Consider the following 15,053-nt stretch of genomic DNA (forward strand, 5'->3'; position numbering starts at 1 on the left):
AGCAGTTAAATTGCCCACAGGTGAGATCCAAAAATTCTAGCCACCAAACAAATCTTCTATCATATCATTCTTTTATCTCAACACTGAATAGGTGACTTCGCTATACCGTTTTGCCTGTTTAAACATTTTCAGAGTAATATAAATCATTGTGAAACAAGTGCCCCAAAGGCTTATAAAGCAAAACAAAAAAATTTAATAAAAATATACGCCACATTTGTTTTCCATTAAAAAAAGATGTTTACTTAAGAGTGGTGTTAACAGCATACTAAAAGCTGAAACAGTAATTATTATTTATTCACATACTGCATGCAGTGCTGCAAAGTGAACAGATCAAGAGAAAGCATCAAAAACATTTGTATTGGCCCCAGTCCACTGTGATCTCCCAAATTTTTTTTACAACTTAAAACCTTTCTTCCTGAAAAAGGGGTAAAAATTATAAGGTCCTCATTGTGCGATTCCTTTTCAACCTTCCAGCTGACTTAACACTTCTCGGACACCAGAGATTATGGCCTCGCTCTCCTTGGGATGAGTCAGCACAGCATTTTGAAGGCGGCTCATATAAGAATCAATAGTTTCCACGGTTGGGGTCTCATTAGTACCTGGGCAAAATAAGGGACAGAGAATAAGATTGGGACAGATATTTAGCTATTAATAGACTGCCTATTAAAAGAGATTCGTGTAGTATGTCAAACTTAAGTAACAAATGATAATGGATCTATGCATCCCAATACAATTTTTTAAATGTTTATCCTTTCCTTTATTTACTGTAATTTATTCTAAATGATTACTGTTTTTTCCCTAAGATGACATTTTCACCATGTGCAATGTATTGTTTACAAAGAAACGTAGTGATAGCATAAACAAATGAATAAACTATACCTGGAAGAGGAACAGTACGTAGGCAATGTGCAAGTGCCTGGCGGACATTTTGTATGTGTTGCTGAAGCAGAGAGTTTCTCCCTTGTTCTTGGCTGAGCTCAGCCTCTAGTCTCTGAACTGCAGATCGCATGCTTTCCACATGTTTCTGTAAAGCTGCATTTCGCTCCTCAAACTCCATGTTTGATTTCCTGAGCTGTCTCAACTCTGCTTCCCGTGCTAAAGATGGGATGATGGATGCCAATAGAGAAAGAACACAAACAACATAGGAAGCCAGCTTTTACCAAAAGAGAATTACCATGTCTTCTGTCAGCAAAGTATTTATCAATCACCCAGACTCTAACCCTTCTGGCGTGCTTTCCCAGGAACCATACCTTTGCTATGATTCAGAAATTCCTCAGTAAAGATTGGAATATCAAACACTGGTCTTTCTTTTAGAACCGCTTCTTTCTGAAAGCAGACGAGAATAAAAATGATGGAGAGGACAGTGTACCAGGAGGCGAGCTAAGAATGGAGGCAGTAAACAAAGCGCCAGGGAGAGAAAAATCTGCTATACAACTGGGAGGCAACAGACATGGTAAAAAGTGTAGTGAAAAAAAGACTGTACACACTATGAATGCAATAACTACATTATGTTAGGCAAAAAGGGGGTTTATTGGAAAGTAACAATATGGCAAAAGCTGAGAAATGAAATTGTGTAACAGGTATGCTGAACAGAGCAAATACAGAATTTTTTTTAGAAATTAAAACCTTGACTGGGAAGAATTTGGAATATGTATAACTAAGACTAGGGAATATTGCCATTAAATGGAAATTCAAGTGTGTATTCTTCATTACACTTTATAGATAAAACTAAATGTGGCCATACACGTTCGATAAACATTGGCCAAACTGGCAGCATCAGTTGACCATCTATCGTGTATGCGGATGTTCAGACTTTTCCCCTGATGGCAGATGTCGGGAGGAAAACAAGAATTGGGCACAATGGATTTTAACTTGCTCAAAGCTTTTTCTTTTAAAAGTAAATAAGCCCGCCTTCCGTGGTGCATGAGGTTCGGCGGACACCTAAGGTGTATGGACCTCTGAAACATCAAATGTTAAGTACTGTAATTTTGCTAATACATTGCATTACTTATGTTGTGCAGATTCTAAATTACAGCACATTTGATAAGTCAGGAGTTGCATTGACATTTAGAAACTGATAGGCAGACAGATAAACTTCTATCATGTATTGGGACAGTTAGCTTCTCCCATACAAGACTGCTGTAAAGTGCATGTGTAAAGAGGACACTGCTGAAAATAAAAGTCACCAGATCAGAACAACCAACGATCTATAAGCCCTGGCAGAGGAGGTCCACTACTGGGACACCTCTATAAGCCAGAACAGAAAGTTGCTAACAAGCAGCAACTCTTACAGACTGTCTACCTACATTTCCATGTATGGCTTTTCTTGGGAAGCTTTTTTAACCATTTCACATATGATCACATACAAGCTCATGTAGCGAAATGTTCTCATATTCTCCCTTTTGATTAACATACATGACTTTACAGTGCACAGAAGCAGAGTCTGGAAGATAATCTGGTGAAGGACAGCTATAGTTAAAGGGGTAGTCCGGGGAGCTGAAACTTATCCCTTATCCAGACCCCCAGCAGTCAGACCCCGCAATCTCTTGTGCATGACCACACTTCCTACTCGTCCTCAGGGCACTCCTGCCCCTACCCTCAGAAATGAGCCCAAATGACGGCCTGCTCAGCCAATACTGTGGATAGGGGATAAGTTTCAGTCCTCTGGAGTACCCCTTTAATCACAGCTGCACACCAGTTGCTAAGATTAGGGAAAGCTATTATGTTGGCCCCTTAAGCACCATGATTCATGTAATCAGAGCACAGACAAAAAGGGAGGGGGCTTTGTTTATCTTTGAAAGATAAAATAAGCTGATTGGTTGCTATGGGCAACTGGTCAATTTTTCTTATTCACAGATTTTGATAAATCTACCCAATAGTCTTTTTAATTCCTTATGGTTTTCCAATGTGCCTGTAAAAAATATTGTCAGTCTGTAAATTTTAGATAAGTTGTCCAGAAAAAGGAGATTTTTTGTACCCACCGTAAAATCTCTCTCGTAGCCTTCATTGGGGGACACCTAACTGATGGGTATATGCTCTTGCTACTAGGAGGCGCTGACACTAGGAAAAAGAAAAGTCGGCTCCTCCCTGGCAGGATATACCCGCCCTCCTGCAGTGAGGTAACCAGTTTTGTCCCAAAGCAATAGGAGAAGACACCGAGGAATTACGTCCGAAGGACCCTAGAAAGGAATCCCGGAGAACTCAAGAAAAAGAAACAAAGAAGAAATGGGTGGGTGCGATGTCCCCCAATGAAGGCTACGAGAAAGATTTTACGGTGAGTAAAAAAATAAAAAAAATCCTTTTCTCGGTCGCTCTTCATTGGGGGACACCTAATTGATGGGACGTACCAAAGCAGTCCCCTAGGGTGGGAGAGAAAAAAAAAAAAAAAAAAAATCACCAGCGAAAGGAGACAGTCCCAGACTGAACTCACATGTCTGCAGGGCCAGCGGACGAGCCCCCAGGTCGGAGACACACCAGGCCCAGAAAATGAGCCACGGAAGATCTCCCGTCCAAGGAGATGGACCAGGACCCAAAAGGAAAAGTTAGTCCTCTGTAGAGACCTAAGGCACCCGGGTCATATGTCCACAAAAAAAAAAAACTCTCCTGGCGAGAACCCAGCTTGGACTACCAGGGGCTGGTTATAGGAAGGAGCACTCCAGAAGACTGTGGTATCCATGTAGTATGACCGACACAGACCAAAGGGTCAGAAGGACACACCCTTCCAGGGAGAGCACTAGGCTGTGAGAGTGGACAGAAGCACACAAGCCTAGGTAGGAAAAACACTGTGGAATGTACAACAACAACAACAACAACAACAACCAACAACAACTTCCCCAAAGGAGGGAAAAACAAGGGCGGTCGAGGCAACAACTCAAATACAGGCCTACAACAAGTACCCTGATCACCGCACCCCTTGTGAAAAGGGGGATTGGCAAGCGAGCTAGGCGCAGGAGGAGCAGGGAAATACAAAGACTGGGTGGACGAAGCCCCCAGGCTCCATCGGCAACCCTCGCCGCATGGAGGAGTCACCTTGCGTCCCAAGAGGGATCGGAACCCTGCACACTGAGGCTGGGCAACAAATACAAGACGTGTTAAGAGCTGGTCAAGACAGTGACCAGAAGGCACCTGAGTCACTCTGGACAGGGACCTCAGAGAGAAACCCCCGGAAGAACATGGAGGGGTTGAGCAGACAGACGCTGCAGCAGGCCCCATGGCAAAACAGGGGTGCTTAACCGCCTTGGAACCGCTGGAACGAATCCCCGGAAAAACTTGGGTGCCCCCACCGAGCCAAAGGAAGGATGGCTCTACTCCTACAAAGCGGTCCCAGCATATGTAGGAACACAGACCTCCAAGGGAGCAGCAGAAAGGGAGAAATGCCCCAGCAGACCAACGGCATAACCCAAGAAAGGAAAACAGAGCGATGCTACTGTTGCCGCAAAAGGAAGAAGGGGTCCCCAGGACCCATATGCACACACCCTGCAGGACTACAGCTGCAGTAGCAGCTGAATGGGGAAGGCGACTAGATGGAGAACACCAAACAGACAGTCTGGCCACGTGGCAAGGAGACCATGGCCACGTCGGGTCCCGCACACGGAAACACACAAAGGAGAGATACCAGCCTGTAGACAGAGTAGCTAGCATGCAGAGAGGGACCTGGCCAAGCAGGTAACCCCGTAAACAAGTACGTAGCGCATTGTACAAGACACATGAGGCAACTTTGAGAGACTCACGTGTAACTACCCTGGCAGTGGTGACCTACAGTCCACGGGGTGACTGCCTGATAGAGAACCCAAAAGGTGGAAGGGCGGAGAGGCTAATAACCCCCGTCACCAGAAGAGAAAGATGGAACCAGAGGGACAGTGGAAAGCATCAGTGACATCCAGTAGAGCGTCCGTGAGACACGCTTGGTCAGGGCCAGTATACCACGCCCCAACAATGGGGTACTGGAACTCCAGCCGCAAAAACATCTGCCGTGAGACAGCCCTTTCTAGAAAATAATAAAAAGACCAGGTCTGGAGAGTTCCAGATGTGTCTTACCTCCTACATGACACTAGCTAAAACTGGTTACCTCACTGCAGGAGGGCGGGTATATCCTGCCAGGGAGGAGCCGACTTTTCTTTTTCCTAGTGTCAAGAGCATATACCCATCAGTTAGGTGTCCCCCAATGAAGAGCGACCGAGAAAGGAAAATTTTAGTGCTTTGGGCCTCAGGGCTTTAGTCAGTATCTGCCAAAATATAGCTTAGGTATGCCCAAACAGATGCCAATGCATTTTACAAAAAATTATTATAGATATTTATCAAAACCTGTGCAGAGGAAAAGTTGACCATAGCAACCATTCACATCTTTTATTTTTCAAACAGCCTCGGAAAAATAAGTGAAGAAGAATCGGATTGGTTGCTCTGGGCAACTGGTTAACTTTTCCTATTCACAGGTTTGGAGAAATCTCTCCTTCTTATGTGTATTATATTGCCTGGAATTAAGGTCCTAAATCTAAAAGTAAACAAAACATACAACTCCTCAAAAAAAAAAAAAAAAATAATAATAATTAAGACTTCAAATAGCTATGTAGCCATAAAAGTAACGAAGGTTGGTTGATATGGGCAAAACCAGATTTTTTTTTGTCTCAGACACAATGTAATGAAGGATAATCTATATTATAGCTCATCAGAAAGATGCATGAAATACATGCTTACATGACCCCCACCCCTCAAAAAAAAATAAATAAAAAACACACCTCTATAGCTATAAAAGCTATATAGTGGATAGCTATTTAGGTTTTTCTCCTTTTAATACTCATAATCAAATAAAACTTAAGAAAAAAACATTTTTAATAAAAATAACTAGAATTCACTAAAGAACAGCTCATAGTCAATACGATATTGTTAAAATAAGCATAGAAATTACAGCGGCACTAATTTGCTGTTACTTCCCATATTAGAAGTAAGAAAAATGTTTAACGCTGCAGGTTGTGGAGACTGAAAAATAACTGCAAATTAGTGCAACTGTAATTTCTAAGCATTTTTTTACGATTTCATATTAACTATTGCCGCTTTCATCCAGTACGATCTATAGTGAATTACCCGTTTTAATATATTTACTGTTGGAGTTTTAACGATGTCGGAGTACGCAAAAGGAGAAAAAATAAATAAACAAATAAAAATAAAAAAGAAGAACATAGATAGTTACCACTTCTATTCATCAGAACTTTCGGCATGTATTTCATTAATGTATAGAATATGCATCTTACTGATGAGCTATATTTTTTATTGTGTAATGTGCCAGCAGAGCTTATGAGCCAACATAGTTTGTGCTATTTTACATAGAAAAAAATAAATAAAATAAAAACGGCCCAGAGTGGGGAAGGGGTAATAACAAAATTCCAACACCAAACGGTGACTGGGTATAAAACCTGTATACTTATAAATCCCCCTCTAAAAGAATATTTGGTATGTATTAAAACGTCACTTTTATTAGTACTTATTAAGAGATCCAAAGAAAAAGTGTATTAAAACCACCAGAACCGTCCCTATAACAACAATTTGAACTCTCCTATATGGAGTAGTAACAATGTATCGGCATCTGCAGTACGTCTTGTTTAGGGACTAAGGGCTGTTAATTAAAACCACAAAAAAAGGGGAGACATAGCAGTTTGTGGTTTTAATTAACAGCCCTTAGTCCCTAAACAAGACTTACTGCAGATGCCGATACATTGTTACTACTCCATATAGGAGAGTTCAAATTGTTATAGGGACGGTGCTGGTGGTTTTAATACACTTTCTTTGGACCTCTTAAGTACTAATAAAAGTGAAGTTTTAATACATCTCAAATATTCTGTAAGAGGGGGATTTATAAGTATAGGGGTTTTATACCCAGTCACCTTTTGGTGATTGGGATTTGGTGTTGGAACTCTTTTACATTGTACACTTTACAGGGTACTGTATATCATATAGAAGCAAAGTGGGAAAGTTCCAATCAATGTATTGATTGGAAAGAATCAATGTCCGAATATAGTCCACACAAAGGTTATATATAGTGGCACCAGTGTTATTCAATTTAATGAAATTTAAGCAGGCAAAAACCAAAAAAATATGGTTGTGAAGAGGGTTAATATAGCAGCTCTTTTGTTATCACCCCATTAATATAACTCCTAAAAGGCTATGGAAATGTCTGAAAATTTTTTTTTCTTCATTGTTTTGTACTTACGGTAAAAAAAATTAAAACAAACATTTCTATAGGTACTCATTTTCGCCTCTACAGCAACTATAGTTTGTTGTGAGCGCTCTACATTTTCTCTATACGTGTACACAGCTGATATGATCCTCCACTGTAAACTGTTTTCCTCTCTTTATCCCATCTGTCACTCTTTGAGGTGGTGTGTAAATCACTCCCCCTGCAGCTATCTCCAACACTAAGGGTAGCAGAGAAATAGTAAGTTGTTTTTTTTTAGAAATATTATTTACAAAGTTGCTTAATTCTGTGTTCAGGAAACATGGGAAGGAAAAAGCAAAAAAGGTGACTATAGCCTTTATCCCCTTTTTGACCGATGCCGTAGAGTTATAACAGGCACCACTCTATTGTTTTGATGCAGCATTTAAAACAGTCTGGATATAAGTCCTTGGTAGTTCAGTGGCCCAACTGGCACCGTTGCTATGCAACTGAGGGGTTCTGATTGCTTGTAATGACAATCTGAGGCCTCTGTGCATGCCACAACTTCTCTGCCGATACAGTCTGCTTATAGCAGGCTGTACCAGCAGAGCACCTATAAACTTAGATAAATGCAATGATCTATGCAAGCAATCTAATGCTTGTGTGTTAAAAAATAAAAAAAGGAAAATTCTAACTAACCCTCTGTTTCCCCCAAATGAAGTATAAAAAAAAAAAACTAAAAAAAAAAAAAAAGCCATTTGTTAATGCTGCATGCCTGTCAGAATTATTAAAATTAGAACATTCCTGATCCCTCACGGTCAACGGTGTAAATGCAAACAGGGGTCTTAAAAAGTGATGAGGAAAAAAAAAACAGGTGCCCAAAATCTAACAAGCAATTGGGAAGTAGCTTAAGTAGGCACTGGGCCAGCAGAAGATGTTAAAAGATTTCAGCTCTTAAGCAAACAATTGTGACTGGAATTCTGGACTATTACAGGCTGCAATTGTAGATCTGGACAACATAAGTGACCCTATGTATTTACAAATATTTAACTTTATGTACGTTAATTGTATATGCAAATTGTAAATGGAGTTGAAAGATCGCTATGCAATGTAGTCAAATATTCTGTGAGCCATCTGTGACATTCTGCCTGAACTTGTAAGTTTTTGCATGGGGTAATTCTCTTTGCAATGTTATAATACCATGCTGACTTTCTACAATGTTATTTGATTGAGCAGAATTATCAATCTGTTTTGCTTATAGCAGCCAGTCACAGCTCAGCTTACATTATAGGTTCCTTTCACACTATATATTTCTCTGTTATAATGTACCGTTAAGAAAACCCTTTAAAACTGCCATTACAAAATCCCATTCAAGTCTATGGGATTTTTTGCTTATCCGTTATCACCTGTTATAGCCTGTTATGAACAACAGACGTTATTTGTGACGGGAGAAAAAACAGATGCACTAATTTTTCCCCCATCACAAATAACGTTCAATATTCATAACGGGTGATAACGGATAATCAACAAATCCCATAGACTTTAATGGTATTTTGTAACAGACGTTTTTTTGAAGGCTTTCTGAACGGGATTATAACAGGTCTTTAAAACAGAGCAACATATAGTGTGAAAGGAGCGTTACCAGAGCGTGTCAAGATATAAAAGCTGAACTGACATTGGCTACTGTGGGCAAAACTAGACAGTTTGGGTTTTAGGCAGATTGATCAATCTGGGAAGATATTTATACCGCTTTATACTCTTTAAAATCCAGCTCTGTGCTAACTGTTCACAGTTCACCTGCTAACTTTTACTATTCATATTACTCTACAACATTTATGGATTTGATCCATGTTTCAGTTCTGTGTGTTCCGTCTTTTTTTTCTTCCGATATTTCCTTATACATAATATGTTACTATATTTACCTCTCTCCCTTTAGATGAAGAACCAGTTTTGGCTTATGAATGCCTAGCCTCTTTGCCACACTGTTAACACTTTGACTAGAAGCCTAACCCAGCAAAGAGGACTTTCTGCATGGCAGTGTTAAGGTCAATCAGAAAATCACAGTTGTATAGGACATGGATAAGGGGGGCTTATTATGGAGAAGAATCCTCACCTCAGGGTCACTGGAGATTGTACGAGATCCTTCTAAAAATAGAGAGAGGAATCATGAAGGAAATTCTCTCTTTGAGCCATATAACATATAGTGAATCCAACTGACAATACTAAAACCGAGTAGCCATCTCATCAAACTAGACACACACCCGCTATCACCTTTATAGAAATTTCTATCCCTTCACCAGAGACATCTACCTTTCTTCACCACCCTGCCTCAGACATACAAACCCATCCCACCTCTGTTTGCTCTCAATCCCAGCTTCTTTCTCACCACACCTCACCCTGCCTCTGCTGCCTCCCCTTCTGACGACTCTGTGCCTTGCGGCTGTAAGATCGGTAGGCCTCTGTTTTCTGATACTGCTGCAGTTCCTTTGTATACCGTTCCTTGTCTCTTTCCGCTTCATCCAGGTAACGCTAGAACAACACACATAGCTCAGTGCTGGTGGAGGCGGAGAGAGTTTACGGGGGATAGGGCAGACAGATATGTATATAAAAAGCGTAGGTGAAGTAGAGGACAAAGATATTAAAGATGGTATGCAGATGGAAAGACCAGATACAGATAAGATGATGAGTAGGGAAGGTGAATAAACAAAATACATATTTTAAGCATGAAGGGATTAAGAAAAAAAATAAAAAAATAAAAAAATAAAAAGCTAGCTGAAGAGAACAAAATGTACTTATTACAATGAGCAAAGAAATGGCTAAATGAACAAATAAAAAAAATGAGATGCATATTAAGTAAAAACACATCCCTTAGAACACTTACCATCTTTAAAAGGGGTACTCCACTGGCCACCGTTATGAAGTAGATTTGCATTGAGGGGGGCCTGGCCCTGATGACCACCCCCCCCGCCGAGCGAAGACAGCGTTCGGAACATTTACTTCCGAACACTTACCAGTGGAGTACCCCTTTAACTGTGTGGTCCGGAATAAGTTGCAATTTACTCCATAGAACGTGAATGAAAAGGCCAATCTATCAATAATTTTTTTTCGTCAGCATTGTAAAGAGCCGAGTTCCCTTTCACAGTTTTCTTTTCTCCTCTGGAATCTCTCTGGAATGAAGAAATTGCAGCTTGGTACTTTACATAAATGGGGTGTCACTGCAGTTTCCTGCACAGCGGTTGTCCTTGGTGATGCTGTGCAGGAAACTGCAGTGACACCCCATTAATGTAAAGTACCAAACTGCAGTTTCTTCAATCCAGAGATCGGACTTCACTGATCAGTAAGAATATCCTAGCGTGCCTATCATTTTATAAGATAGTAAAACCCCTTTAATATCAACTTTGCCAAGACATGATCACCTAAAGCTACAGTGCTTCTGTTGCCCTAAACTCTAGCAATTCGATGCAGTTATTTGAAGCTGCAAAGTCTGACAACAATGCACTTAACAAATGCCAGAAGGGCACAGGTCATTGAAATATGGCCGTTTTACACAAGAGGGCTTTAGATATGGCACTTCGAGAAATAAAAGCAACATTTAAACAAAATGAATTGTGGGTATTTTTTTTTTTACAGACACGGTGGCCATTTGTGGCATTGGATCCAGCAGCTGAAAACCCTCTTAAACAGCTACGATTGTTGTGACAAATCTTCCTTCCTGTCCTGAATGGGGGAACTTATGTCTTATGTCCACTAAACTGCTTTGAGAGAAGTACTTAGAAAAGTGGTCTTAAACTTGGTTATGGTTTACCATTCATATGCAAAATGACTACAATATATAGCCCCAATATACAACCATTCAACTATGCATAGATTGTACTGTTCAGTGGTATAAAGAGAATTTGGTGTGGCACTGAAAAATGACAAGATTATGGTAGCCTATAAAATGAGATCACCTGTTTCTCTTCAGCGGGCAACTTGCTCCATTCACTACCCACAATCCTGGTAATTTCTGGAAATGGGACATCAGGACGCTCTGTTCTTAGCTGCTCTCGTCTCTCATTCATGAAGCGTACATATCCAGTAAGCGGAGCTTTTGGAGCATTGTTGTCACGTGGGCTTCGTTTCCTCTTGCGTCCTTTGGTCCATCCTCCTCGTCGAGGTCTTGGTTGCTGTAAAAAGAATATAAGTTACATGTCTCGAGTATACAACATGATATATGCTTCCCTTCAGTTTAATACAGTACAATTTACACACACACACACAAAAAAAAAAAAAAAAAAAAAAAGCTTTGTGTTTTGTTTCAAGATTTACCTGTTACCTCGCTCACCTCTTCCTCTTGTCTCAGTTCACCACTGTCTAACAACTGCTGCTCCATGCTCTGCTGCTGGGTCTGGTTATCTTGGCCTTCTTTTTGAGAAGTAGGGGCATGCGGTCCTCCATGATTCTTCAAGGAATCTGTACTTTGAGTCCTGAGAGACAGAAAATATTATGTTCAGAACAGTGTCTGCTAGATAGTGAAAGTGTGATATGGCCCAGAACTAGAGATGAGCGAACTTACAGTAAATTCGATTCGTCACGAACTTCTCGGCTCGGTGGTTGCTGACTTTTCCTGCATAAATTAGTTCAGCTTTCAGGTGCTTCGGTGGGCTGGAAAAGGTGGATACAGTGTCCTAGGAGACTCTTTCCTAGGACTGTATCCAACTTTTCCAGCCCACCAGAAAGCTGAACTAATTTATGCAGGAAAAGTCAGCAACCGCCGAGCTGAGAAGTTCGTGACGAATCGAATTTACTGTAAGTTCGCTCATCTCTACCCAGAACCACAAGTATAATCAATCTGCTTAGAAGCATTAGGGAGCACAATGGATCAGAAGATAAGGAGAGGTAACTACAACTTTATTGTGGCGCATATAACAGAAAACACATGGAACACTAACAGCCAGCACATTTCAGCCCAATTTGACCTTTTAAGTAAGGCTAATGTTTGGTTGGACAATACTGCAATAGATAGGGAAACTAGAAGTTCATGCCTCCTGCTGAGACTATCTGGTGGTGCAGTATATAGTTTGCACAGGATTGCACCCTCACGGTGGTAAGAGAACCTTTTCTTCCACTTAACGACCACAGACTTAAATGTACGTCCTGGTTATGCGGTACTTCGTGAACCAGGACGTACATTTACGTCCTGTGTATGACAGCGAGTATCGGAACGGTGCTCGCGTCATACACGGCAGGTTCCTGCTGCTAGCTGGGGACCCGCCGGTAATGGCCGACATCCGCGATCGCGCAGATGTCCGCCATTAACCCCTCAGATGCCGTGCGGTACTTTGAATGGATGATCAGATCGCTGCTGTGGCGAACCGCTCATCCAGCATGGCGGCTGGAGGTCCCCTCACCTGGCTCCGGCAGTCTCCTGGGCTCTTCTACTCTGGTCTGAGATCGTGCAGAAGATCACCGATAATACTGATCAGTGCTATGTCCTATGCATACCACTGAACAGTATTAGGAATCAACTAATTGCTATAGATAGTCCCCAATGGGGACATAAAGTGTAAAAAAAAAAAAAAAAAAAGTTCACAAATTTGAAGAAAAAAAAAAATAATAAAATGTGAAAAATCCCCTCCCAATAAAAATAGTCCGCTTTTCCCATTTTACCCCCAAAAAGCATTAATTTTTTTTTTAAACATATTTGGTATCGCCGGGTGCAAAATGTCCGAACTATCAAAAATATAATGTTAATGATCCCATATGGTGAATGGCGAAAACGTAAAAAATAAAGTCCAAAAATGCTGCTTTTTTGTCACAAAAAAAAAAAAAATTAAAAAAAAAAAAAATTATAATATATAAAAATCTAAAAGTTTTATATATGCAAATGTGCTATCGATACAAAGTACAGATGATGTCGCAAAAAATGAGCCCTCATTTCGACCTATATATGGAAAAATGAAAAAGTTATAGGTGGTCAAAATAGGGCGATTTTAGATTACTGATTTTGTACAAAAATATAAAAGTATCTAGCCATGGGTATCATTTTAATCATATTGACCCACAGAATAAAGAACACGTCATTTTTACCGCAAAGTGTACAGTGTGAAAACAAAACCCTCCAAAATGGCAAAATTGTGGTTCTCCCTATAAAATTTCCTCCCTATAAAAAAAAAAAATATAAAATAAATTATATAATAAAAATAAAAAATTATAAAAAAAAAAAAGGGTTTGGGTTCGCCGTATATTTTATGGTAAAATGAGAGGTATTATTACAAAGTACAATTGGTCATGCAAAAAAAAAAACAAGCCCTCATATGGGTCTGTAGATGGAAATAGAAAAGAGTTATGGATTTTAGAAGGCAAGGAGGAAAAAAACATAAATGCAAAAATAAAATTGGCCTGGTCCTTAAGGTTAAAATGGGCTTGGTCCTTAAGGGGTTAAATAGAGTAATTGCTGGCATGCACTTCCCTAAAATGCCATGATACTGCTAAAATATCAAGATTAACAACTGAGATGTCAAAGATATATCTCCTAATAGGTACCCTTAGTGCACAAGGTATAGCCTACATACTGATTGCAGCAAGAAATACAGGTGACTAAATACACTACATATTTTATATTACAGTTAACATATTGTTTAGTAGATAAAGTGTCACTTACTGCATGATGCTGAAAAGACACCCAAGGATCTAGGACATCACAGCATCTGCGTTGTCTTCATACTGTAAGAACCAGGATAGGATCACCAACTCCTGTGTTATTATTTAACCCCGATTCCTTGTTTGGCTTGCTTATGGGTCTTGCCACAGATTATATTTTTTGTGTTGCTCTTCTCTGTTTCTACATTTGATTTTGTTTTCTGTATTATTTTTATGTTTGTAAAGGTGTAACTGGTCAGTCACAATCACATGACCTTTTTGTCAGGTGAGCTTCCAGTTTTCCTGTATATTGCAGTATTATTTGTTCCAACACTAGTAATTTCTAAAGGTCAAATTGATCTGAAATGCGCTGGCTGTTGGTAGTCCATGTATTTCTATACCAATGTTTGCCCTGCATATGCCACAAAATAGAGCTGGAGTTTTACTGTGATCCACTGTGTCTGTCACGTAATTCTACTTATTAGAACAGAACCACAAATATACCCTACTGGTTATTGATGCCTGGCACTGGCAGGGACACATACCTTACCAGACAGTGGGACAGGCCTCACACTTTAAGTGCTGGAATACCAAAAAGTACAGAAATGCAGTGCAGATTCTTAGTATGGAGAGAGAAAGGGAGGCGAAACGTTTTTATTTACCTTTAGTGTTGTTGAGAATGATTTTGAAAGAAAGCTTTCAAGGATGTGACTGTGGTGTTTATGGAGGTGCCAAAACAGCTTGAAAGAAAGTTCTTTATCATCTTTAAAAGAAATAAATCAGCTTCCCTTAAAGTGGACATGCCAGTTACACCCTGCTACCATGCTGTAAAATTCCTGCCATGTCTGTTTCTGTCTACTGTACATCAAGCCTGGCACAAAAGGTAATGCAACAAGGTTAAGGAGGTTGTCCCATGAAGAACATATATGTTAAAGGGGAACTCCGGTGGAAATTTTTTTTTTTTATTTTTTTTTTTTTTTAACTTAATTGGTGCCATAAAGTTAAACAGATTTGTAAATGACTTCTATTAAAAAAAAATCTTAACCTTTCCAGTACTTATCAGCTGCTGTATACTACAGATATACTAGAGAAATTTGTTCTTTCCAGTCTGACCAGTGCTTTCTGCTGACACCTCTGTCCGTGACAAGAACTGTCCAGAGCAGCATAGGTTCGCTATGGGATTTGCGCCTACTCTGGACAGTTCCTGACATAGACAGAGGTGTCAGCAGAGAACACTGTTGTCAGACTCAAAAGACCTACACAAATTTCTCTGTATTCTACAGCA

At 40.1% G+C, this 15,053-nt stretch overlaps 1 protein-coding gene across 7 annotated transcripts in view; it reads right to left on the minus strand.

Annotated features, from left to right (window-relative positions):
- Positions 1-213: 213 nt before the first annotated feature.
- HMG20A (high mobility group 20A) overlaps positions 214-15,053 on the minus strand; it is a 39,380-nt gene continuing 24,540 nt past the window's right edge. For 4 of the 7 annotated variants that reach the window (XM_056572738.1, XM_056572737.1, XM_056572739.1 and 1 more), the window contains exons 3-9: positions 11,472-11,613; positions 11,098-11,313; positions 9,544-9,676; positions 9,261-9,292; positions 1,251-1,326; positions 880-1,095; positions 214-599 (exon numbers count right to left, since the gene is read on the minus strand). In XM_056572738.1, the coding sequence (XP_056428713.1) occupies positions 463-599; positions 880-1,095; positions 1,251-1,326; positions 9,261-9,292; positions 9,544-9,676; positions 11,098-11,313; positions 11,472-11,613 (952 nt within the window). In that variant the 3' untranslated portion in view covers positions 214-462. Of the gene's footprint in view, positions 600-879; positions 1,096-1,250; positions 1,327-9,260; positions 9,293-9,543; positions 9,677-11,097; positions 11,314-11,455; positions 11,614-13,790; positions 13,853-15,053 lie in introns of those variants that run through there. The other 3 variants (XM_056572741.1, XM_056572743.1, XM_056572742.1) reach the window with 3 other exon arrangements.

Source organism: Hyla sarda, chromosome 4 (assembly GCF_029499605.1).
Source record: "Hyla sarda isolate aHylSar1 chromosome 4, aHylSar1.hap1, whole genome shotgun sequence".
Taxonomy (NCBI): Eukaryota; Metazoa; Chordata; class Amphibia; order Anura; family Hylidae; genus Hyla; species Hyla sarda.